General features: G+C 32.2%; 1 protein-coding gene across 2 annotated transcripts in view; it reads right to left on the reverse strand.

Moving 5' to 3' along the window:
- The window catches only part of HDX (highly divergent homeobox), a 122,647-nt gene that overhangs the window by 94,321 nt on the left and 4,164 nt on the right, over nt 1-24,162 (reverse strand). For both annotated transcript variants that reach the window (XR_004317971.1, XM_032475103.1), the window contains exon 2: nt 2,180-2,326. Coding sequence is in view for 1 of the 2 variants with exons in the window: in XM_032475103.1 (XP_032330994.1) it covers nt 2,180-2,326 (147 nt within the window). In the remaining variant the exon portion in view is untranslated. The remainder of the gene's footprint in view (nt 1-2,179; nt 2,327-24,162) is intronic.

The raw sequence follows: 24,162 nt of genomic DNA on the forward strand, positions 1-24,162 counted from the left end.
AAAGTAGGAAATTATATACTTAAGAAATATTTTACATTAAAATGTTGAAAATGAAAATTCATTACCTGAAGGTTCCCAATAACTGAATTAAATTTTACTAAGTCATTTAGTTACACAATCCAGAATTTACCAATGCTTATAGGATATAAATAGTTCTCATTCCAAATGTTTCATTGGTGTGAGAGAAAAAAATGGATCAAACAAAATTGATATGATGAGAATTTAATAAAACGATACTACATAGAAAAAGAAAGAAAATAAATTTGAGTCACCAGTCCTTGGTGTCCATAAAATTATTTTTCAGTTCTTTCTTAGAAATTTAAAGTATCCAAACTTCTTTTCCTTTTTCTATACCTCCTTCTTTGCTTTTCTGTTCCTCTACCCCACTATATTTTTTTGCATGGATGTTTTAAGCTTTTAAGTTCTTTCTACATTAGGATCAAGTTCTTGTACAGTGGAATTTAAGTTCTTTTGATAAAAAAAACACAACAAGTAGTATATTAAAATATTAAAGGAAGATATCTTTCAAGTAGAACATATAGACCTAGCAAAATATCCAGCAGGGGAGGTTGTGGAATAATGAGTCTATAAACAACTCCCTTCTCCTCTGGCTGGAAAAGCTACCAAATCTGTCCTGAAATTTAGATGAGGAAGATTGAACTTCTCTAGAATTTACACTCTCCTAGAACAGAGAGAATGAATATGTTTTACACAATTCTTTATAACTTAGGAAACATTTTACTTGTAAGCTTACAGTCCATGAGTTTATTTTTTTCCTTTCCATTATTTGTTACAGATTTCACACCATTTGGAGCATAAATATAGACATTTATATTTCAACGCTCTCAATATTCAAGTACAATCAAGTAAGTTATTAAGGGGAAAATTCCAATAGCAAATTCGAAATATGGAAGGTCACAGTCCACAAAGCAGCTGCCTAAGAAGATGTTTCATTTTAAAGTAATGGTAAAAATAAAAGAAAAAAATAAAGAAGTTGCTGCAGAAAATAAAAACGAGTTTGTACTTATAAAATGGAACTATCATCAACTTGAAATATTACACATTTAAAAGTACTTTTTCTAAGGCAATTAATTTTTTTTTCTCTGAGATTTTCTAAAGGTACCTCAAGTAGGGAATTTAGCGCTGTCAATAAGAGATACTTCTAGTTCTTACACAAATCTGAGTATGATGGTTGATCTTGGCAAACAAGAAACAGATATCCTGGCTATTTCCCCCATAGAACTGGTGGCATAATTTCCTACTTGAAGGTGAATATATCCTTCAGTCTTTAAGAAATAGATTTCCCCCAACATTATTTTGGTCAAGAGATTTTTATATTTAGGGTCTTTGAAAGTTCCTCCAAGAGAAAAATAAACAGAAATCCTCTCTCTTACCAAATTAGCCTAATGAATGACAAGACTGAGAAAGCTGCTAATCTTTGAATCTCTAAGGTTTCATGCCAGGAAGATTTGTAGCATGTTTAGACAAACATGGAAGGACTTAATGCACTCAATAAAATCTGTGACTAGTTCTTTTAGATTTCTTTCTTGCCTCCTCTCTATCACCTTCTCATTGCCTTTCCCAAATGTGTAGCAGCTCTGATTTTTCAGCTGAATAACTATGGCTGTGATAAAGGAAATTTTCCTCTCTCTCAGGATTTCTTGTCCCTTACTTGCTGACCCATTAAAGTGGATACATTTTACTTAGAAGGAGGAAGAAGTATTCACAAAAAGACTAGGTTTTCCTAAAAAGACAAAAATACTAAAGTCATAAATGTCTGATGAAAAAAATTCAAACACAGTAAGAAAATATGCTAAGTCCCTTGGTAAATGCCTGTTTTACTGATATCAATTTGGAAGATTATATCTAGATTAATTCTAGATTTAAATAAAGCACAAAATCTACAACTAATCCTAAAGGTACTCATTAGTTTAAAGGACTGAGATTTTTTTTAAAGATATATTTAAAATGCAAAAGTTTTAGTGCTTTCAAGGTTTTTATAGAAATAAATACAGACTAAATGATTCGCTCTTTATTAAAAAACAGTATTTTTATACCAAGTAAATGAAGCTATTTATAAAGTTACTGACTTCATACCCTGATAGTTTTTCTCATATTAAGCAATTATCACTTGTAATAAAAAGCTATAAATTCAAAAGTTTAAGACCTCAATACTTACCCTGACTACACTGAAGTCCAGCTTAGTCTCCTGTGCACACTGTAATATGAGCTGAAAGCAATTTTTACTTTGATTTGTCATTCCATTTTCATAATAACGCTGTAAAATCCTTTGTTGTTCTACAGTAAATACAGAACGTAGATTCATCTAAAAATAAAAGAAGATACTCTGAAAATTGGAATAAAAATTGGGTATGTGTAGAATTTGCATGTTTTTGTTTTTTGATACAATTTCAATGCTTCCAAGCTGCAAGATTTCTTTAAGTGAAATAATCCCAGTAATGGGCAATAGTTTGTGTGCTAAAGGGAGACAGGTTCTTACTGAAAATAATGCATAATGTGAACAACACTTATTGAATTTGTTCAGAAAAAGCACCAACTTTGAAGTTAAAAAAGATAAAGACAAAAGCCCTTATCTGGCTAGTGTCAGTGCATGGGGAAAAATAGTTTCTTTCGCTGAAATAAATATTTATGGCTAGTAAAGCCAGAGATGGTGGTATGGTGGTAGCCAAACGTGGTCAATTATCAACAGGGACACTCACTGTTCTTTGTCAAGCAAGGCATCTGGCATATGTCTTACAGTCAGAAGCTGTGCTCTGGAACAAAAGGGTGCTTTTATTTTTTTCTTTTTTATGGGATAAAGGGGTTCATTTTATATATTAAATGAAAACCTCTCTTTAAAGCTTAAAAATAAACAGGAAGGTTTAGTGACTGTGAAAATGTATGTGCTTTAGGCAATACTAACCAAATAATCATTTTAATAACTGTTGTACGTAAATCAATAGTACATTTTACTAAAAATAAACCATGTAAACACTATGTATTTTTAATTGACACCTTCATAATTAGACAAGAGAAATTTTAAAAACCTTTATCATTCCAGCCAATTGATTAGATGTTTAATATTAAGGGAAAACAACTCTGTGAATCTCACAAATAAAAGGCAGGTCAACCTTTTCATAAAAGAGATGAATTCTAGGAGTACGTCTTATAAAGAAGAACTCTTGTAATTAGATTAAGGAAATTTCAGGTTCCTGTTAAAAGTTGTCACACTGAAACTGTTATTCCTAAAAGTTGACAGACAGAAAAATAAACCTTTTCTAAGGAATTAATCTCTTCAAAATCAGGAAAACAGCAACAACAAAAAAACATAAGCTAAACCGAACAGAAATCATTCTAGTATACTGGGTATGGAAACAACCAAGTACACTGGCACGGAAATAAAAAATAATTTCCCTTTTTAGAATATTTTGAGCAATAAAGCAGTCTCATAAAGAAAGTAAAGACAATCATACACCCATCCACTGCAATCTGTACACCTAACTTTTTTTCTTGCACATTCAAGCATCTTCCTATTTAATGTTAAGAGATCTGATAGGAAAGTTCCTCCCTGGAATATTCAGAAACAAGTAACTCCACTTTATGAAGGGGATCTCATTCAAGTACACCAATGTGGAAGTATAAACCTCTTATCTGCAATCTGACCAAATATTCAAGGATGTTTGGGCCAGAGGGTAGGGGTGGTATTCGTCAAAGCAATATTACTATCATGTCTGCCAGCTTTCAGAGCAATTTGGGGTTCCTTTTCCCAAATGGTTCAGCTACAGTCAGGAGAGAAGCCAGAAGATGGAGGTTAAATACTTGAAATACCTCATCTGGTGTAGATTAAGAAGCAAGGTACTTTGGAATGAGATCTGAGGAGGTTGATAAACTTAAATTCACTAATACATAATCAGGGTAATGGTTCTGATCCTTCTCAGCAGGGCTGTAATTTCTACAGAAAGCCTAAAGTTCACGATATGGGTGATCCCCAAGTGTCCTGATATCTGCCCTAATAATGTAGGAATGTCATCATATGGTATTTTTCTTTCTCTTTCTGGCTTACTTAACTTAGAATGACATTCTTCAGGAGCATCCATGTTCCTGCAAATGGCGTTATGTTGTCGGTTTTTATGGCTGAGTAGTATTCCATTGTATAAATATACCACCACTTCTTTATCCAGTCATCTGTGGATGGACATTTAGGCTGTCTCCATGTCTTTGCTATTGTAAATAGTGCTGCTATGAACATTGGGGTACATGTATGTTTTCGAATTAGAGTTCCCTCTGGATATATGCCCAGGAGTGGGATTGCTGGATCATATAGTAAGTCTATTTTTAGTTTTTTTGAGGAATCTCCATACTGTTTTCCACAGTGGCTGCACCAAACTGTATTCCCACCAACAGTGTAGGAGGGTTCCCTTTTCTCCACAGCCTCTCCAGCATTTATTGTTTTCAGACTTTTGAATGATGGCCATTCTGACTGGTGTGAGGTGATACCTCATTGTAGTTCTGATTTGCATTTCTCTGATAATGAGCAATATTGAGCATTCTTTTTCATGTGCTTTTGGCCATTTGTGTCTTTAAAGGCACAGCAGGTCCTTCCCCCTGATACCAATAGCCAACTATAGATGATGAACACTAAACAGATTTATAGAGTCAACAACCCTGACAATAGACAATGGTGTGACCCTTTTAGGTTTTCCCTTAAATTCAGTAGCAGCAGTAGCAGCAGGAAGGCCCTTTGCTCAAGAGATCTACTAGTTTACTTTCAAATTACAGGAAGTTAATTTTTTACCATAACAACTAGATAAACCCTTATAAGCAAAATAACTTGTCATTATCCTCACCTCCCTTAGTTACCTTGGTCTATGGAGTAGCAAGTTATTGAATGACTACACAGCCAAAGTTACTACCATTTGCACAAAAATCAGGAAAAGCGTTAAGAACTTTCATTTTAAAAGTTTGATTGTTATTTATGTGAAAGATAAAATGACAATCCATTGGTTTCATGGAAATTGAGGCCCACTGGTTGGGGTAGGGAGGGTAACTGAATTAGAGAATTAAATACTGAAATAAGTCATTTAGCTTTACCTCATAATTTCCTGATTTAATACTCTTTGCATTGTACCAGTCACTCAGCACATGCCATCCCATAGGAATATGACCTGTGTCCTACTCTCAGCTCCATAGCAGGCTTGGGTAAATCACTTAGTTCCTATGAGCATACATTTCCTAGTTTGTAAAATTCTGGATTATATGGGTTGTTTTACTTACCAGTCTGAGTTGTTACAAATAATTTAGGGTATATGAACAACTCATTTTTTAAAAAATTTAAAACATGTTACAATGGTAACGTGTTTATATTATTAAGGATAACTAGGTCCTTCAATTTATCTATCATATTCAGGTATGGGATTTCTTAGGTTGCTGTCAGCTTTAGGATTTGGTGTTTTAATGAAAACCTTGAGCCACTGGAAACAGATTAAATTGTGCTCAGTAAGTTCTATTCAAACAAGCAGAGCAATGAGTAAAATATTTTAGATGTATTGCTTCAGAAGTACTTGAAAAATACAGCTTTGAAGAATGACTACCTTCTTAGGAGTTCCAGATAGATAAGCTATATTTTCACGTTAGAATATTTCAGATAAATTCCTGTGTAATACTGTTCTTATATATTTGATGTCATACTTAAAACTACCTCTAATAATGTCCTAATTATGTCTTAACTGGCCAAATGATTTGAAAAGTACCAAAAATTTTTACTCACAAGTACTCATTCTTGGAAATTTCAATTTTTAAAATGAGATGAATCCTTAAGATAATCACTTACAAACAGAATACATTGCTTCTAACATTCAAATTTTGAATTTTGTGTAAGCCATTGATTTTTGTTTGTTTGCTCATTTACGAAGAGTTGAGCTTAGATTAATGTAACACCTTGAATATCTTTATCTTGACCAACTTGTCTTTATTAACATTGTCCTTTTTATCCATTATTACTATTCATTTTTAAATTTACAAACAGGAAAACTCACTGTTTTTGGTGTACGGATTTATGAGTTAAAACAATTATATATAGCCATGAAACCACCATCACAATTAAGACATTGAACAGTTTTATCACTCCCAAAAAATCCCTTATGCTGTTTCTTTATGCTTAATCTCTTCAGCCACCCAGCCCTTGGCAATCACTAACCCATTCCTATAGTTTTGACTTTTACAGAATGCCATATAAATGAAATAATAAAGTATGTATTTCTTCTGAGACTAACTTCTTTAATTTAGCATAATGTGTTTGACCTTTTAGGGTCCATTGTATATTCTGGATACAAGTCCCCTATTAGCAATATGATCTGCAAATATTTTCTCCCCATTTGTGGCTTGTCTTATTTTATTCACAGTGTATTCAACAGAGAAGTTTTTATTTATTTTTTTCACTTTTTAAAAATTTGTATTCTTTTTCATTGAAGTATAGTCAGTTTACAATATTGGAGAAATCTTTTAATTTTGATGAAGCCCAATTTAACACTGCTCTTTAGTTTTATGAATTGTGATTTTAGTGTCATATTTAAGAAAACTTTGTCTAGCACAAGGTCACAGAAACTTTTTCTTATGTTTCTTCTAGTAGCTTTGTATTTGTGCATTTCTCATTTAAGTTTAGGATCCATTTGGAGTTAAATTTTTGTCTAAGATGTGAAGTACAAGTCAAATTTTATGGCTTTTTTCCATATGGATATCCAATTGTTCCAGCATTATTAATTAAAAAAATTTGGATTGAATTGTTTTCACCTTTGTTTAAAAATCAACTGACCATGTATATATGCCCCTATTTCTGGACACTCTTTTCTGTTCCATTGGTCTATGTGTCAATTCTTTCATTAAAACCATACTGTCATAACTAATGTAGCTTTATAGTGAATCTTGAATCAGAAAGTGAGTCCTGTAACACTGTTGTACTTTTAAAAATCAGTTTACCTATTCTACATACTTTATACTCTCATGTAAATTTTGGAATCAGTTTGTTGATACCCACAAAAAGTCCTGCTGGGGTTATGTGTGGGATTGGACTGAATCCATAAATCAGTTTAGGGACAACTGATATGTCTTCCAATTCATGAATATGAGATATATCTTTTTAATTATTTAAATGTTGTTTGATTTCTTAGAGTTTTTCAGTTTTCAGCATACAGATTCAGTACATAGTCTGTTAAATTTATACCTGTGTATTTCTTGTGTGTGGATTTTGGGGAGAGTGGTTATTGTAAATGGTATTTTTTAAACCATGGTAACTATAGTTAATAATAACGTACTGTGTATTTGAAATTTGCTAAGAGAGTAGATCTTAAGTGCTCTCACTACATCAAAAATAAAAAAGAATTATGTGAGGTGACGGATATATGAATTACCTTGATTGCACTAATCATTTCATAATATATTTATAGGAAACCATCACATTGTACACCTTAAATATATGTAATTTTTATTTATAAATTATATCTCAATAGAGTTGGAATTAAATTTTTTTTCTGATTGTTCATTGCTAGTATATCAACATGCAATTGATTTTGGTATATTGACTTCGCTAAACTCATTTATTGGTTCCAGGAGCTTTTTTGCTGATTGTTTGGTATTTTCTAAACAATTATGTCATCCACAAACAGAGAAAGGCTTATTCTTTTCCAATATGTATGCCTTTTATTTCTTTATCTGGCCTCATTGCCCTGGCTAGTACCTAGGGTATAATGTTTAAATAAGAGCTGTGAGAGTGGACATTCCTTCCTTGTTCTCAATTTTAGAGGAAAGGCATTCAGTCTTTCATCAAGTGTTGTGTCAGCTGTAGATTTTTCATATGCTTTACCAGGTTAAAGAAGTTCCCTTTTATTTCTATTAAACTGAGAGTTTTCATTATTGCTACTATCAGTATCATCATCATGAATGAATATTGAGCTTTGTCAAGTGAGTTTTCCTGCATCTACTGAGTTAATTGTACAGATTTTGTTCTTTAAACTTTTGATATGGCTAAATATACTGATTGATTGTCAAATGTTGAGCCAGCCTTCTGTTCCTAGAATGAACACCACTTAACAGTGATGTATTGTTTTTGTTTTATTTTATTGAAGTTTAGTCACTTTACAATGTTGTGTCAACTTTTGGTGTACAGTGTAATAGTTCAGACATACATATACATACATATATTTCTTTTCATATAATTTTTCATTATAGGTTACTACAAGATATTGGATATAGTTCCCTGTGCTATACTGTATTAACTTACTGTTTATCTATTTTATATATAGTAGTTAGTATTTGCAAATATCAAGCCCCCAATTTATCACTTTCCACCTCCTTCCCCCTGGTAACCATAAGTTTGTTTTCTATATCTATTGTTTGTTTTATATGTTGATTTCACTTGCAAATATTTTGTTGAAAATTTTTGAGTCTGCATTCATGACAGATATTTATCTGTGATTTTCTTTTCTTGTATGTGGTTTAGTACAGGGTAATGAGTTTGGAACTGTTCCTTCTACTTATATGTTATGGAAGACATTACACAGAATTATCATTTTTTCATCAAATCTTTGTTAGAAATCACCAGTGAAACCATCTGAGCATGGAATTTTCTTTGTTGGAAAGTTTTAAGCTATGCATTACATTTCTATGTTATTCGGTTTATTTTTTTATACTATTTCTTTTATACTAAGTTTGAGCAGTTTGTATCTTTCAAAGAATTGGTCCATTTTATCTAAGCTGATGAACTTAAAGGTGTAAAGTTTCTTATACTCTTTCCTTATTACTCATTTAATGTCTACAGGGTCTATTATGATGTACTTTTTCCTTCTAAATATTGGCAATTTGCTACTTCTCTTTTGTCTTGATCATTTTGACAAGAGGCCTATCACCTTTATTGATCTTCTAAAATAATTAGCTTTTCATTGTTTCATTGACGTTTGCTTATCGTTTATCTGTCTTCACTTACATTTATTTCTGCTCTTATCTTTACTATTCCCTTCATTCTGCTTTATTTGGACTTAATTTGCTCTTCTTTTTTCTAGTTTCTTTAGATGGGAACTTAGATTATTGATCTTTGACCTTTCTTCTTTTCCAAATATAAGCAATTAATGCTATAAATTTACTTCTAAGTACTGTGTTAGTTGCATTCTACAAATTTTGATAGGCTGTATTTTTTAACAGCCTTATTGAGGTGTAACTGATATACAAAGAGCTGCACATATTTAATTTCTACATTTTGATGAGTTGGCCTTATGCAAAAACCAGTGATACCATCACCATAATCAAAGTAATCAACATATCCAACACCTCCCAGAGTATCCTTGTGTCCCATTGTTTGTTCTGTAGTAAGAACACTTAACATGAGATCTACCCTGTTAATAAATTTTGAAGTGCACAATACTGTATTGTTAATTATTGGCATTATGTTGTACAACAGATCTCTAGAACTTATACATTTAGCATAACTGAAACTATATACCCATTGAATAACAACGTCTCATTTCCCTCACACTCCATCCCTGGCAACCACCATTGCATTCTCTGCTTCTGCTTGATTATTTTAGATACCTCATATAAGTGCAATCATGTGGTATTTGTCCTGTGACTAGTTTAATTCACTTAGAATAATGTCCTCTGGTTCATCCATGTTGTTGAAAACAGCAGGATTTCTTTCTCTTTAAAGACTAAATAATATCCCAGTGTATGTATATATTACATTTTCTTTATTCATCTGTCAATGGACACTTGGTTATTTCCATACTGTGGCTATTGTGAATAATGCTGCAATGTACACGGGCATGCAGATATCTCTTAAAGATCCTGATTTCAATACTTTGCATATAGTTGTCCCTTATATCTGTGGGAATTGGTTCCAGGACCCCCCACCCACCCACAGATACCAAAATCCAAGGATGTTCAAGCCCATAACTGTCAGCCCTCTGTATCCACATATTTGTGAGTTCCATATCTGCAAAAACAAAGGGCTGACTGCACCCAGAAGTGGGATTGCTGAATCATATGGTAGTTCTATTTTTAACCTTTTTGAGGAATCTCCATACTATTTGCCATAGCTTCTGAACATTAATTTACATTCCCACCACCAATGTACAGGGGTTCCAATTTCTCCACAGCCTTGCCAACACTTGTTATCTTTTTTTTTAACAAGTGTGAACATCAAACACCAAAAAATCAACTCAAAATAGACTAAAGACTTAAACATAAAACTTCAAACTGTAAAACTCCTAGATGAAAACATAGGGAAAAAGCCTCTGGACATTGGTCTTGGCAATTATTTCTTAGATATATCACCAAAAGAACAGGCAACAAAAGCAAAAACAGACAAGTGAAGCTATGTCGTACTAAAAGTATTCTGCAAAGCAAAGGATAAACAACAAAATGAAACAGCAACCTACAGAAAGAAAGAAAACATTTGAAACCATATGTCTGATAAAGGTTAATTTCCAGAATATATATAACTCCTAAAACTCAATAGAAAAATAACTAATTATTCAATTAAAAATGGGCAAAGGGCTTGAACAAGCATTTATCTGAAGAAGACATACAAATGGTCAACAGGTATTTGAAAGATGCTCAACATCATTAATTATCAGGGAAATGCAAACCAAAACTATGTGACATAGGGTATATTTTCATTGTCATTCAGTTCAAAATATCTTTAATTTTCCCTTATTGTTTAATTTAAAATATTTAAGTATTTTCCGTATATCTCTGTTATTGATTTCTAGTTTAGTTGTGCTTATGATTAGAGAATATATTTTTTATGATTTCAACTGTTTTAAAATTTTTGAAGTTTGTTTTATGGCCCAGACAGAATATGGCTTCTTTTAAAGAATGTTCCATGCACACTTGAAATGAATGTATATTTTGGCTGTTGTTGGGTAGATAGTTCTAAAAATGTCAATTAGATAATGTTGGTTAGTAGTGTTGTTCAGATCTATATCCTTACTGATTTTCTGACTACTTGTTCTATCAATTACTGAAAGAGGAATGATAAAGTTCCCAAGTATAATTGTGGACTTGTCCATTTCTATTTTTAATTGTATCAGTTTTGCTTTGTGTATTTTGAAGATCGGTTGTTAGGGACATACAAAACTAACTAGCAAACATTGTTCCATCTTTTTGGTGTATTGATACTTTATTCATTATGTAATACCTCCTCTTTATTGCTCATACAAATCCTTGTTCTACATTCTAATTTGTCTGAAACTAATAAATATACTTCAGCTTTGTTTTGAATACTCTGTCACAGTATGCAATTTTTTATCATTTCCCTTTAACTTATGTCTTTATATATAAAGTAGGTTTCTGATCTACAGATGGGCTTTAAAAATCCATTATTACAATATATATTTTAATTAGAGTGTTTAGATCACTTACATTTAATGTAATTACTAATATAGATGGATTAGCCATACCATTTTATTAGTTGTTTTCTGTTTGCCACTCTGACTTTTTGTTCTTCTGTTCCCCTTTTCCAACTTCTTTTTTTATTATTTGAAAATGTTTTTGGAGTGTTTTAATTCATTGGTTTTTGGACTACACTTCTTTGCATATTCTGAAGTGGTTTTTCCACTGACTTTGGTCTCCATGATTTGTTATGAGAAAACCATTATCATTTTCAAATCTTTGTTTTCCTATATATATTGTTTTTCTCCAGCTGTTTTTAGCACTGTATCTTTGGTTGATTATGTTTCTGGGCATGATTTTCTTTGAGTTTAACTTGTTTCAAAGGATCTTAAATCTGCAAATTTTTATCTTTCAATATGGTTTTCAGCTATTATTTCTTCAAATATATTTTTTTCTACACCAATCTATTTCCTGTCCTTTTGGAACTTCAATGACATGAATACCATTTGATATCATTCTAAGGTTCTGTTCTTACCTTTTTTTCCTCTCTTGGTTAGATTGAGTAATTTCTCATGATTTATATTAAAGTTCATTGACTATTTTCATTGGCATCACCATTTTGTTATTGAGTCCATATGGTGACTTAAAATTTTTTTTCATATATTTAATTTCTCAGATCCAAAATTTTCATTTTCTAGTTCTTACAGTTCCCTGGCTGGGAGCTATACTTGGACAAAAGCCTCAACAGAAAATGAGGAAAAAATATGAGAATCATCCACCCATATATGGTCACTTCTCCATATCCTGACTATCCCCTCCCCAATCCACCTGCTTCTGTTTACATTCCATGGTCCTCAGGTAGTTACTTTTAAATTTTCATCTAGAGATGTCATCTGTAATCAGCAGGAGAGATACACTGTAGTGATCTTACTCCATCTTGCTCAGAACTGGAAGTCTAGTATTGTATTTTTGAAATTTAGATCATACTAAACTTTGAGAAACTTTATTCCATGTCAGATTAAATATATATATATGTAAGCTTTACCAAAGACCCATATTTGGGGGCTGATATTAACTTTTGAGAATTTTTTTAAAAACATGGAATGATTTTTCTTTCAGGAGCATTTATAAATGAAAATATGAATCATTATGATTTTGAATAAATTAAAGCCTGGAAAATTTGGAGGTAAATGAAAGATATTAGTAATAATATTTCCAGGTATTTTTCTTGGCATTTGAATTTTCTTGACCTTGCCAATACATGGTTTATGTGTAATTGTATACCGTTTACTCTTTCTGCATAATTTAGTGAAAGGATATCTGAAGGTTCTCCATTTACCACTATAACTCCCATTTCTGAAATGTTTTTGATAATGAATCATTCTAGAAAGCTAAAGTACACATTTCTTCAAGCAGTAAAGCTTTATTTTTCGTAAGTCTTAACTATTTTAGATGGAAATATTTCTTAAATACTATGTACACTCTCCTGAGTTTTTAAATGGTATGAAAAATTAATAACAAACTATCCTTTATGAGACAATTTATAATGGGCCCTCACCATAAACATGATTTATTAAATGATGCTTTAACAATTGTGTAGAAGTGTTTGCCTCTTCACCAAAAGACTTTAGATTCTTGAACATGCTTTTTATAGTTTGTCTCTCACTCTCCTTGTTGTCAGCTATCATTTGTCATACTATCAATGGGCTTGCCTTTAAAAGCAATTCCCTTTCAGTCTTCACTTTTGCTAGGTTTTGTTTTTTCCATTAATTTGTTTCTTCTAATTTGATAAAACATAGAAATTTTTAGGAAAGGCCTGAGAAGCTCACTCATAACTCTAATGTTTGGGCTTTACCTTGTAGATTATGTGACACTTTCCTGAGTTTGCTGGAAGAATTCTATGTAATTGAGAGATAACTACTGTGTTCCTTTATTCTAGTAAAGGCCTATTATAAGTTAAAATGACTATTTCATTTCACACACTATGAACTGAGCAGTAGTGGAATAGAAAGTGCGATTAAAATCAGTGCCTCTGAGCTTGTGGGTATATGATAATGGTGAAATATAATTTATGACACTAATTGTTTAATAAACTGAACAGCTGCCACCTCTCTTGTTCAACAGTAAGGCTAACAAAAACATTAGATTAAATATTAGATTATTCTTAATGACACAGAAGAAGTGTGGCTGGGGTTGAGAGTACAAAGTTGTAGAGTTCTGGGGCTTTTGAATTAATGTATTCCACTCCTACATCATTTAGTCATCCTATCAATTTTTATGTCCCAATAATAGACAAAGGGAAGTCAGCAAGCCAAGTTCACCACTGATGATTTTTAAAGAAGAAGGGTTTTATACTCAGTTGTCTGTTATAATGTGAAATAATCTTATTTGCTCTGTCTTAACCAATCAGGGAGAATTAAGGGTATAGCAAAGGAGAAGAGTTTCCTTAACTTCATCTCACTACACTATAAGCTTCTGGGGGACATTGAGCAAATTTTCATCTATTTAATTCTCCAGCATCTAGAACAATACCTAGGAAACATAAGTGCTCAGAGAATTGAAATGTGTTACATCCACTTCTATTTCCTGAAAAAGTTTGTGTAGATTTGATATTATTTCTTAAGTGTATTTTTTGTTTGTTTTGTTTGTTTGTTTGTTTGTTTTTAGAATTCAGTAGTGTAGTAACTTGAGCTTGGAGATTTCTTAAAAGAAAGACTTTTAATTACAAATTCAGTTTCTTTAATAGATAAAAAGTGTTCAACTACTGTATTTTTTCTCCAATAAGCTTAGGTAATTTCTGTCTCTCAGATAATATGTACACTTACTTTAAGTTGTTTACTTTCTAGGCATAAAGTTAATAGTCCATTAGTATATTTTTAAATGTCTGTACAGTCTGTATTGATATCCTTTCCCTCATTCCTGATATTGGTAATTTACATCTTTTCTCTGTTTCTGTGCACAGCTTTTTCTCAATGATGCAGCTTTTGGGTTCATTGCACTTCTCTATTCTTTAAAATTGAAGTAATGTTGTTACTATATTGTGCCAGTTTCAGGTATACAGCGTAATGATTCAGTATATATTGCAGGTTATATTCCATTATAAGTTATTACAAGATACTGGGTGTAATTCCCTGTGCTATACAGTATATCCTTGTCACTTATCTGTTTTATATATGGTAGATTGTATCTGTTACTGTTTTATATATCATTTATTTCTGCTCTTATAATTTCCTTCTTCCTGCTTGTTTTGGGCTTAATTTGCTCTTCTAGTTACAGTTTAAGGCAAAGCTCAAGTAATAGATTTTCAAACTTTCGACTTTTCTACTCTAAGTGTTTAATGCTCTAAATTAACCTCTAAGCATTGATTTAACTGTATTTCACATATTTTGATATATTGCAATTTGATTTTCACTGATTACATAGAGCTTTCTAATTTCCCTTGCAGGCTTTCCTTAGACCCACTGACTACTTTCAAGTGTGTTGTTTGGTTTCCAGATATTTGGCAATTTCCCAGATAGCTTTCTTTTGTTGATGTTTAGTTTAATTCCTTTATGATCGAAGAACATCCCTCATATGACTTCAGCTTTTTAACTTTTGATAGTTTGTTTTATGGCCCTAAATATGCTCCATATTGATCAATTTTCCATGTGTTTCTGAGAATAATGTGTATCCTGCTCTCTTTGGACAGAGTGTACTAGTCAATTAGGTTGAGTTGGCTGAAAGTGTTGTTCAAGTCTTATATAGTTATTAATTTCCACTCTACTTGTTTTAGCAATTACTGAGAGAAGGTGTTAAAATCTCTAATTGTATACTAACTAGCCTGTTTCTTATTTCTCTTTTATCAGTTTTTGCTTCAGATATTTTGGAGCTCTGTTATTAGGGACATACATATTTAAGATTTTTACATTCTGTTAATGAATTGATTCCTTTATTAATATGAATGATTTTCTTTCTGATACTTTTCTCTGAAATCTTCTTTATCTGATATTAATATAGTCAACTTTCTTTAGATTCATTGTATATTTTTTAAAATTTACTTATGTTTAACCTATTTATTTATTTATATTTTGTTGGGTTACTTGCATACATTACATAGATGAGTTAAAGTCTCTTGTGACAATACCTGCCTTTTAACTGGTATGTTTTCACTATTGTGCAATTAATATTATTGGTATAGTTGGGCTTAAATACAATCTTTCTATTTGTTTTCTATTTGTCCCACCTGTTTTTTCCTTTTTTCCTCTTTTTCTATTTCAATATTAATTAAAATTTTTTATAATTCTATTTTATCCTCTTAATTAGCTCATCACTCTTTGTCATGTTGTTTTAATGATTGTTTTAGTGACCATTGTATAAATCTTTAACTTAGAATCAGGATAATTTATCATAATATTATATATATGACTTCACATATAATAGAAGACTCTTACAATTGTATACTTCTATTTCTTTTTTTTTAACATTTTTTATTGATTTATAATCATTTTACAATGTTGTGTCAAATTCCAGTGTAGAGCACAATTTTTCAGTTATATATACATGAACATATATTATTCATTGTCACATTTTTTTTCTCTGTGAGCTACCATAAGATCTTGTATATATTTCCCTGTGCTATATAACACCATTTGCAGCAACATGGATGTATACTTCTATTTCTATTCTGTCTTTGTGGTATTGTTATATATTTTGTTTTTACATGTTATAAAACCTCAACAAATGATTATTTTAAAATTAAATAGGTACCTTTGAAAGTGATTTTTAAAAATTAAAAGATCATACATATCTACCTACATATTTCTTTTTTCCAGTACTCTTCATTACATTGTATAGGTCCAAATTTCAATTTGGTATCATTTCCTTCTGCCTGAAAGATTTCCTTGAACATTTTTGGTAGTGCATTTCTGCTGGCAATGAATTTTTTTCTTTAGAACAAGTAGGAAATTCTTTTATTTTGCTTTGATATTTTGATATTGAATTCTAGGTTGAGAGATTTCTTTTCCTTTCAGTACATGAAAGATCTTGTTCCACTGTCTTCTGGGTTGCATTGTTGTCAGCAAGATGCCTCCTGTCATTCTAATGTTTGTTCCCCTGTACATAAGGTGTCTTTTTCCCCCTGGATACTTTTAAGATTGTAATTTTTCTTTGGATTTCAGCAATTAGATTAGGAGAAACTTTGAGCCATTTTCTTTAGCTTTCTTCTCAGAATTTGTTGAGCTTCTTGACTATGTGGGTTCACAATTTTCATCAAATTTGGAAAATTTCCATCTGTTAATTTTAAAATAATTTTCCTCCCCTTCTCACCTTCTGGGACTCAAAAAACATGTATATTACATTGAGTGTATTGTCTCACAGCTCACTGTTGCTCCATTCATTTCTTTTACATATATTTTCTTTTATCTCTAGAATTTCAATTTGGATATTTTAAGTAATCTTCTATTCCCTTCCTCATTGGGATTGTGCTTTCCTCTACCTTCTTGAACATAAAGAATACGGTTATAATAGCTGTTTTTACATTCTCTACTAATTCTATAGTTTATTATTTTTCATTCTGTTTTTATCATTGTTTCTTCACACACTATGAGCTGTATTTTCCTGTTTCTTTGCACACTTTCTTAGTAATTTTTCATTTAATGGCAGATATTGCAAATTTTGTTGTTGGGTACTGGATGTTTTTGTAGTCTTTAAATATTTTTGAACTTTATTCTGGTATATATTTAAGTTACTTGGAAATGGATTCATTTTAGGTTTGCTTTGTTAGGTAAATCCAGAATTCCATTTGGTCTAGGCCTAATTTGTCCCATTACTAAGGCAATACCCTTCTGAGGACCTTCCCTAGGTGTTCCATGAAATATGAAGTTTTCCAGCCTGACTGTTGGGAAAGTGAACTATTCCTGGTCATGTGTGAGCTCTGAGGATTGTCTGTCTGATCCTTTCTAGTGGTTCTTTCCCTGTCTGCAACAGTTTTCTAACGCAGTGGAGTTGATCAGTAATCAGCTAAAGACTCGAGGGGTCCCTCTGCAAATCTCTATAGCTCTATCTATGTGCAGTTTTTTCCATTCTGTGAGCTTTCTCCTCTCCATTACTCTGTCCCCCAAATTCTAGCCACCCTGACCTCCTTAAAGTCTGAATTCTGTCTCCTCAATTCAGAGAGACTTCCAGGCTGTTGGGTTCCCTTTCCCTTGGTTGTGGTATGGATACTTTCTCCAGGCAATGAATTGGACCCTCACAGGGCTTATCTTGTTTGTCTCCCTTCTCTCAACAGTCATGATCCTGTGCTACACTTTGTTAAATGTTTGAAATCTATTGCTTCATACATATTTTTACTGTTTTTGTTTGTTTGTTTGTTTGTTGATATTTAAGATGAGAGGGTAAATCCTGTTCCTATTCATCATGGCTGCAAGCCATTCAGGTGGCCTTTTGGAGTGGTGAAGTGGGAGCACTGTTAGGAGTCAAGACACCTCCATTCTTACTAAAGTTCACTACTTGCTAGTTTTGTGAACTTAGGGCAGGATAATTGACCTCTTAGGCTTCAGTTTCTTCATCTGGAAAATAAGGTTATAAAACCTGGGCTGCTCTTCTTCACATGATGAGTTATTTTCACTAAAATACTTTGTAAACTGTAATGTGCTATGCAAAAGCTATTTTTGTTAATTGTAAACATTTACATAACCAACTGTTCATTCCTACTAAGAATAATTATTTTAATATATACCAAACCACTCCCACATCATTTGTATATAAACTTTATATGGAGGAAATATACATGAATATATTATCATGGCAAAAGGAAGACTGACCCTGACCCTCTTCCATTTAATAAGAGTCTGAGCTTTTAAAATTTTGAAGAACGCAAATAAAAAGCACAACACCGATGAGCATGGAGTCCATGTATGTGTATGCCTCTGCATAATTTTTTAATGTAAATTTAATACTAAAAATAAAAGGCTATCATATTAAAGTAGAATTCTATCAAAAACTAAGTTATTAAACAGTGTTTTATTTAGCAGAAGCTTGATTAAATATACAATAATTAACTGACACTTTGAACTTAATGAAATTTGAATATGTGTTAAAAATTGTTATTGTAAATCTGTTCTCAGAAGCTGTCTCTTTAATCTATTATTTACATTTAATGATCCTAATCTTTGCAAACATCAGTTCTCTTTATTCAGTTAGTTTATAATTAACTTGCGAGAATTTGTAGACATTTCACAAAATAAATTTCAGCATCTTCTAAGCATGAAGTCAAGTAATAGGCATTGTGTCTATTCAAATACCAGAAAGGGTATTCATTATTTATTTATTGGCCAATAATTACTGAAATGCATTGCACACATCTTTTTTTAGAAATATAATTGACCTCTATCACTTAGGTGGAAATAAGAAACAGGAAATTTTAACAACAAACTATCATATAACTTTCTCAGGGCACAAAGAAATTGTACACTGACCTCATTTTAAAAAACACTTAAAATTCTATGAAATTAATGTTCATTTTTTTCCAGCTACATAAAAGCTAAATATATACATGGGCACAAATGCCAAGACAATTTTATGCACACATTTTCCATATGAATATATGAAAAATATATCTACAGTGACATATACCTCTACATCTACATGTCTAATGTCTAAATTCAAAGAGGATAAATGTTTGTTCAAAAAATAGCATTAGCCAAAAAAATAGCATCAGCAAGTAGATATGTTAGATCTCAGATTGTTTCATCAATTATAACAATTTATTAGCTTTTAATGACACTTGCTTTTACCTCAGAGTGGTAATGTTAAAATAATAAAATACTTTTAAACTACAAACACCTTATCAAACACTCGGGTGTCAAAACTCACAACAAAATTAAAAAGATCAATTTCAAACAGATAAATGGGTGGACAACAGAAGCATAAACATGGTGTCAATTGGATAACTGATTTCCTGTTGTCTTTAGCTCTGCCTTCATACAATCCCACATGCATATATTCATACAGAATATATGACAACTAATGACCAGTGATATATAGCATCTCCTGATGATCTAAATAGTACCTTGACCCATATATATTTGTTCACTAAATTGTTTTTCTTTTTACTTCTAGCCCCAAGGAAATTGAGCGAGTAAATCATTTCTATCTTTTACTAGTTCAGGAAAGTGATTTCACTGACATAGCATTGACCACTAACATCTTGCAATTCACATTCTAAGTTAATACTTTTTCATGTAGATTGCATTTTAACTTACCATTGAGGGAAGCTCTATAAAATTTCCTACAGCTGCACATTGCAAAAGTCATTTTTAATAAATTGTTCATTATATCAAAATAATCTATAGGTCTATTGAATTTCACTATACTGTTAATTTATCCTTATTAGTTCTCTCTTAACATTTTTTCATAATCCACCACATAACTTCACCCTACCTTATTCTCTCTTCTCTCACTCACTCCCAGTAAGAATTCTCAGTAATAATCAAAATTTGTTTTTAAAAGGTTAGAGTCATATTTCTTCACTTAAACTAGATATTCTTTTGGTGTTTTGTTAATCAGATTTACATAGTATATGTTAAGATTTAAGGATAGTTTTACCTAGAAGCAAAGAGATGGACTGTTTGATTCTCCTCTCCCTTCCTTTCCTGATTTTATTGCAAAAGCTTTCAAAAATTTAGGGGGGAAAGTATATACCCTGCCCTTTGTGGGTTGGAAGGAGGTTTCTCAAAGCACACCATCTGATGTTAAGTAGGTAAGAGTATAGTGTTGAAATGACACACACATATTTAATTCATCAAATAGTGGATGCATAAATTTATCCACACAAATAATTGTAATAGACTAAGAAACTGCTTAGTGGCTTAAAAACCTCATTAAGTGCAACTGAAATCTGATAGTCACAGGTAAAAGACTTTTCCTTTCTTCTTTCTTTAAAAGAAGAAAACAAAATCGCAAACAAAATTTTTTCTATACTGCCCAAATCTATCTTTGGGTCTCTGTTTGAGAAACTCTACCTTAAGGTATTCAATTCATTCCATCAAATGTATTTTAATTGTGACTTACGACTATAAAAGAGAAGTTTTGTTGTTTTACCTGGTGGGAGGGCTCTGTGTGAGAGTGAATACATGCATATTGTGGGGTTTTCATTTCAAGATTATCAGTGAAATAAAACCCTTAAATTTAAAATTTTCCAAAAAACTTGTAGACCTCTAAAAACACGTGCTTGGACGCCTAGGAGTCTACAGACCTTAGTTTTAGAGACACTGCTCTATGTTGAGCCTGTGACATCAGATAGAAAACTTATATTATTGCCAAATCATAGATGTATATGTGTTTGAAGAATGGGATTAATAGTGACCCCTAATGTTTTTGTCGATACTGCATTTCTCCTGCCTAGTCATGTTTCTCATTTGGATATGACACATGAAGGGAGAGACTGTTACATAACAAATATGCTTCTGGGTATTTCATCACATTATATTTCTTGATGTTAATCAGACCAGATCTGAATACATGGCATATACCATCCAAGGTCTGATCATGACCATATTCAACAATTTTTATTCTACCATTAATATTTAATTCAAGTAATCTGATAACCATTTGCCAAAAGATTCTCAAAGCTATTCAGAAACTTTAGCTTCTTCTGTGAATTGTGAGAACACATATTGCTTTAATATACTTCGCAGTAGTGAGAAATCAGAGCAAAACATTTTGCAAAATAATCCTTTCCTCTCCAAGTCACTGCTCTCTCAAAAGTTGCCAATATATATGGGTATTTCCACAGATAGTTCAATTTACTCATTTAAAAATTTATTTATTAAGCATATTTTGCAAGTATAGTACTATATTTTGAGCATAAGTCTTAAGCCAATTTCAAAGGGGTCAAGAGAGTTGAAAGAACAAAAGTGTTTTTCAATAATGTCTTTATTACTTCTTCTTAAAGTTGAAGGTTAGAAAGTGGGCAATGAATGAATGGCAGGGATGGTAGGTATTAAGATACTATTTCCTGAAGAGAACATTAACACAATTTTGTCTGCACTTAATACTTATTATTAATGTATGAATTTAATAACATCTCAAAATGTAATTAATAAATGGAATCATAGAATTTTAAAGCTAGAAATACCCTTAAATATTATGATTATGCCCTCATTTTCACAGTTGAATAAACTGAGGGCCACAGACATGAAGTAACATTTCAGAACTTGTTTTATGAAAAATATCTAATGTGTATTATAAACTCTTTAATGTCTAATTCATTTTGTCCTATGCCTAGTGTATGATAGAACACAAACTTACTAAACATTAAGTGCTTTTGAGGGTGGTGATACTTAGAGATCAACTAAAGGACAATTCTGACTATATTAGTTTGCTAGGGCTGCTATAACAAATATCAAAAACTGAGTAGCTTAAACATAAATTTACTGCCTTGAAATTCTAAAAGCTAGAAGTCTGAAATCAAGGTGTTTGTAGGGTTGGTTCCTTCTGAGGACTGAGAGGAAAGGATGTGTTATAGGCCTCTCTCTTTGGTTTGTAAATGGCCATCTTCATATTCATGGGGCATTCTCCCTGATCACTGACTAATTGCTTATCCCAATAACAAGATTAGTGGTTGACTTCCTTTATCAGCCAAAAAGGCCATCAATTCCTGTGCCACAACTCCCCCCACCAAGGTATCTTTATCCTCATTCCTGGAACCTGTTAATATGTTAGGTTCCATGGGAAAAGTGAATTAAGGTTGCAGGAGGAATTAAGCCGGCTAATTAGCTGATCTTAAAATAAAGAGATTATCCTAGATTACCTTAGTGGGCCCAGTGTAATTGCAAATATCCTTAAATGTGGAAGATGGAGGCAGAAGAGCATCAGAGTGATGCAATATGAAAGATTTGATCAGCGATTACTGGCTTTGAAGATGAAAGAGGGCCACATGCCAATGAATCTGGATAGCCTCTAGAAGTTGGAAAAGGTAAGGAAACAGATTCTTTCCTAGAGCCCCTAGAAAGGAAAGCCCTGCTAACGCCTTGATTTTAACCCAATGAGATCTGTTTCAGACCTCTAACCACCAGAAGTAAGATAATACATGTGTTGTTTTAAGCCACTATGTTTGTGGTAACTTATTATAGGAGCAAGTAGAAAACTAACACAGTTCCTCTTGAAGCTATTAGTGACAGTGACCCCAATACATCTCTATTCTTCTGTAACATTCTGTTGACAAATCAAGTAATTAGGATAAATATCATTTCAATGGTAAGGTCATTATTATCAACAAAATAAGTGGATTCACTCAGACTCTTAACAATTTTACTCATCACGTAAGTGAGCTATCTTCTCAATAAGACAATGTTGACTCCAGAATGGAGCAAAAGTGGTGTATATTAGCCAGATAATATTTTGATTACATATTGCTTTACACATATGAAAACAGACAAAAAGGAAATTCAGGGTTTTTTCTGTAACTACTAGCTCTTAAAAGTTTAAATTGTACAGGAAGTCATATTTCACTTTACATCAGTGCTTCTCAGATTTGGATGGGCAAATGAATCACCCAGAGATCTTTTTAATGCAGATTCTCATCCAGTAGGTCTTGGGTGGAGCCAGAGATTCTGAAATTTCTAAGAAGTTCCCAGGTGATGCCCATCCTACTACTCCATGGAACACACTTGGAGTAGCAAGGATTTAATAGACACAGATGTAACAAACCCTACCAGAAAAGTAAACTGACCCCAAATGACAACTAATACTGAGCTCAAAAATAGTCTCTCTCTACATTAAGCGCTACTAGTTGAGAAAAGGCAAAACAAACAAACAAACAAAAACCTCAAATTGACCTTTAGCACCTTTTAAGCATTCACTGGTGATAAAAGTGAGCTTATAGGTTCTAGTTAAAATGCCTGACTATTTTAATAACTTGCATACATATTCAAACATAACTTCACATTGTCTAAGGATAGCAGGGATGAGTCAAGGCTGAGTATTCTATATCTAATGTAATACTTCCAATTAATGTAGAATATATTTTTTCTTCCACATTTTACAATTCTATAATTACCCATATCTCTTCCAATGGTTTCTCTGTTGAGGAGATTTCAACACAAGTGATTGGCCTATAAAAGGGTAAAGTTATCTGGAGAATGGGTCTCGGATAATTACTTTCCTAAATGGCATAGATATTACATCCATAAAACACACAATAGGTAGACCAAGCTAACTAAGCAAAAAAGTATAATATATAAATAAATATATTAAAGCAATATAGTGGTGTAGGAGAAAACTTATCTCTATCTTTTCACAAAACCCGGTGAAGAAATGCGTTCACCATTGGTTGGTACTTGACAGTAGGAAAAAATAGTGTACGGGTCTACCTGCTTTCTGCCACTGAAGCCATTGGAGTCAAAACAAGGATCCCGTTCTCCTGAATTTCAGCCTTTATGTTAAAAAGTTTCACTTCCACTGAGAATGGAAAATGAAAAAACATGAAAATGCCATAGGCATTAGAGACATAAAGAGAGATAAGTTAGAGGGAAATTTTACACATACACAAACACAATTTTTAAACACAATTTTTAAACACAATAAATAAAAATGGGCCTCACTCTGGCTCTCCAACTTATAACCTAGTATTTAGGAGTGAAGCTTCTAGAATGACACCTGCTTTCAATTCCTAGCTCTGCTGCTTACTACTTGTATGACAAGTACCATGCACAAATGCTTGCCTCCCTGAAAAAAGTGCCTATCCAGGGCATGTAAGTCACATATTTGCATGGGTGTCTTAAGAATCTTAAAATAAATTTCTCC

This window comes from Camelus ferus, chromosome X, assembly GCF_009834535.1.
Source record: "Camelus ferus isolate YT-003-E chromosome X, BCGSAC_Cfer_1.0, whole genome shotgun sequence".
Lineage (NCBI taxonomy): Eukaryota > Metazoa > Chordata > Mammalia > Artiodactyla > Camelidae > Camelus > Camelus ferus.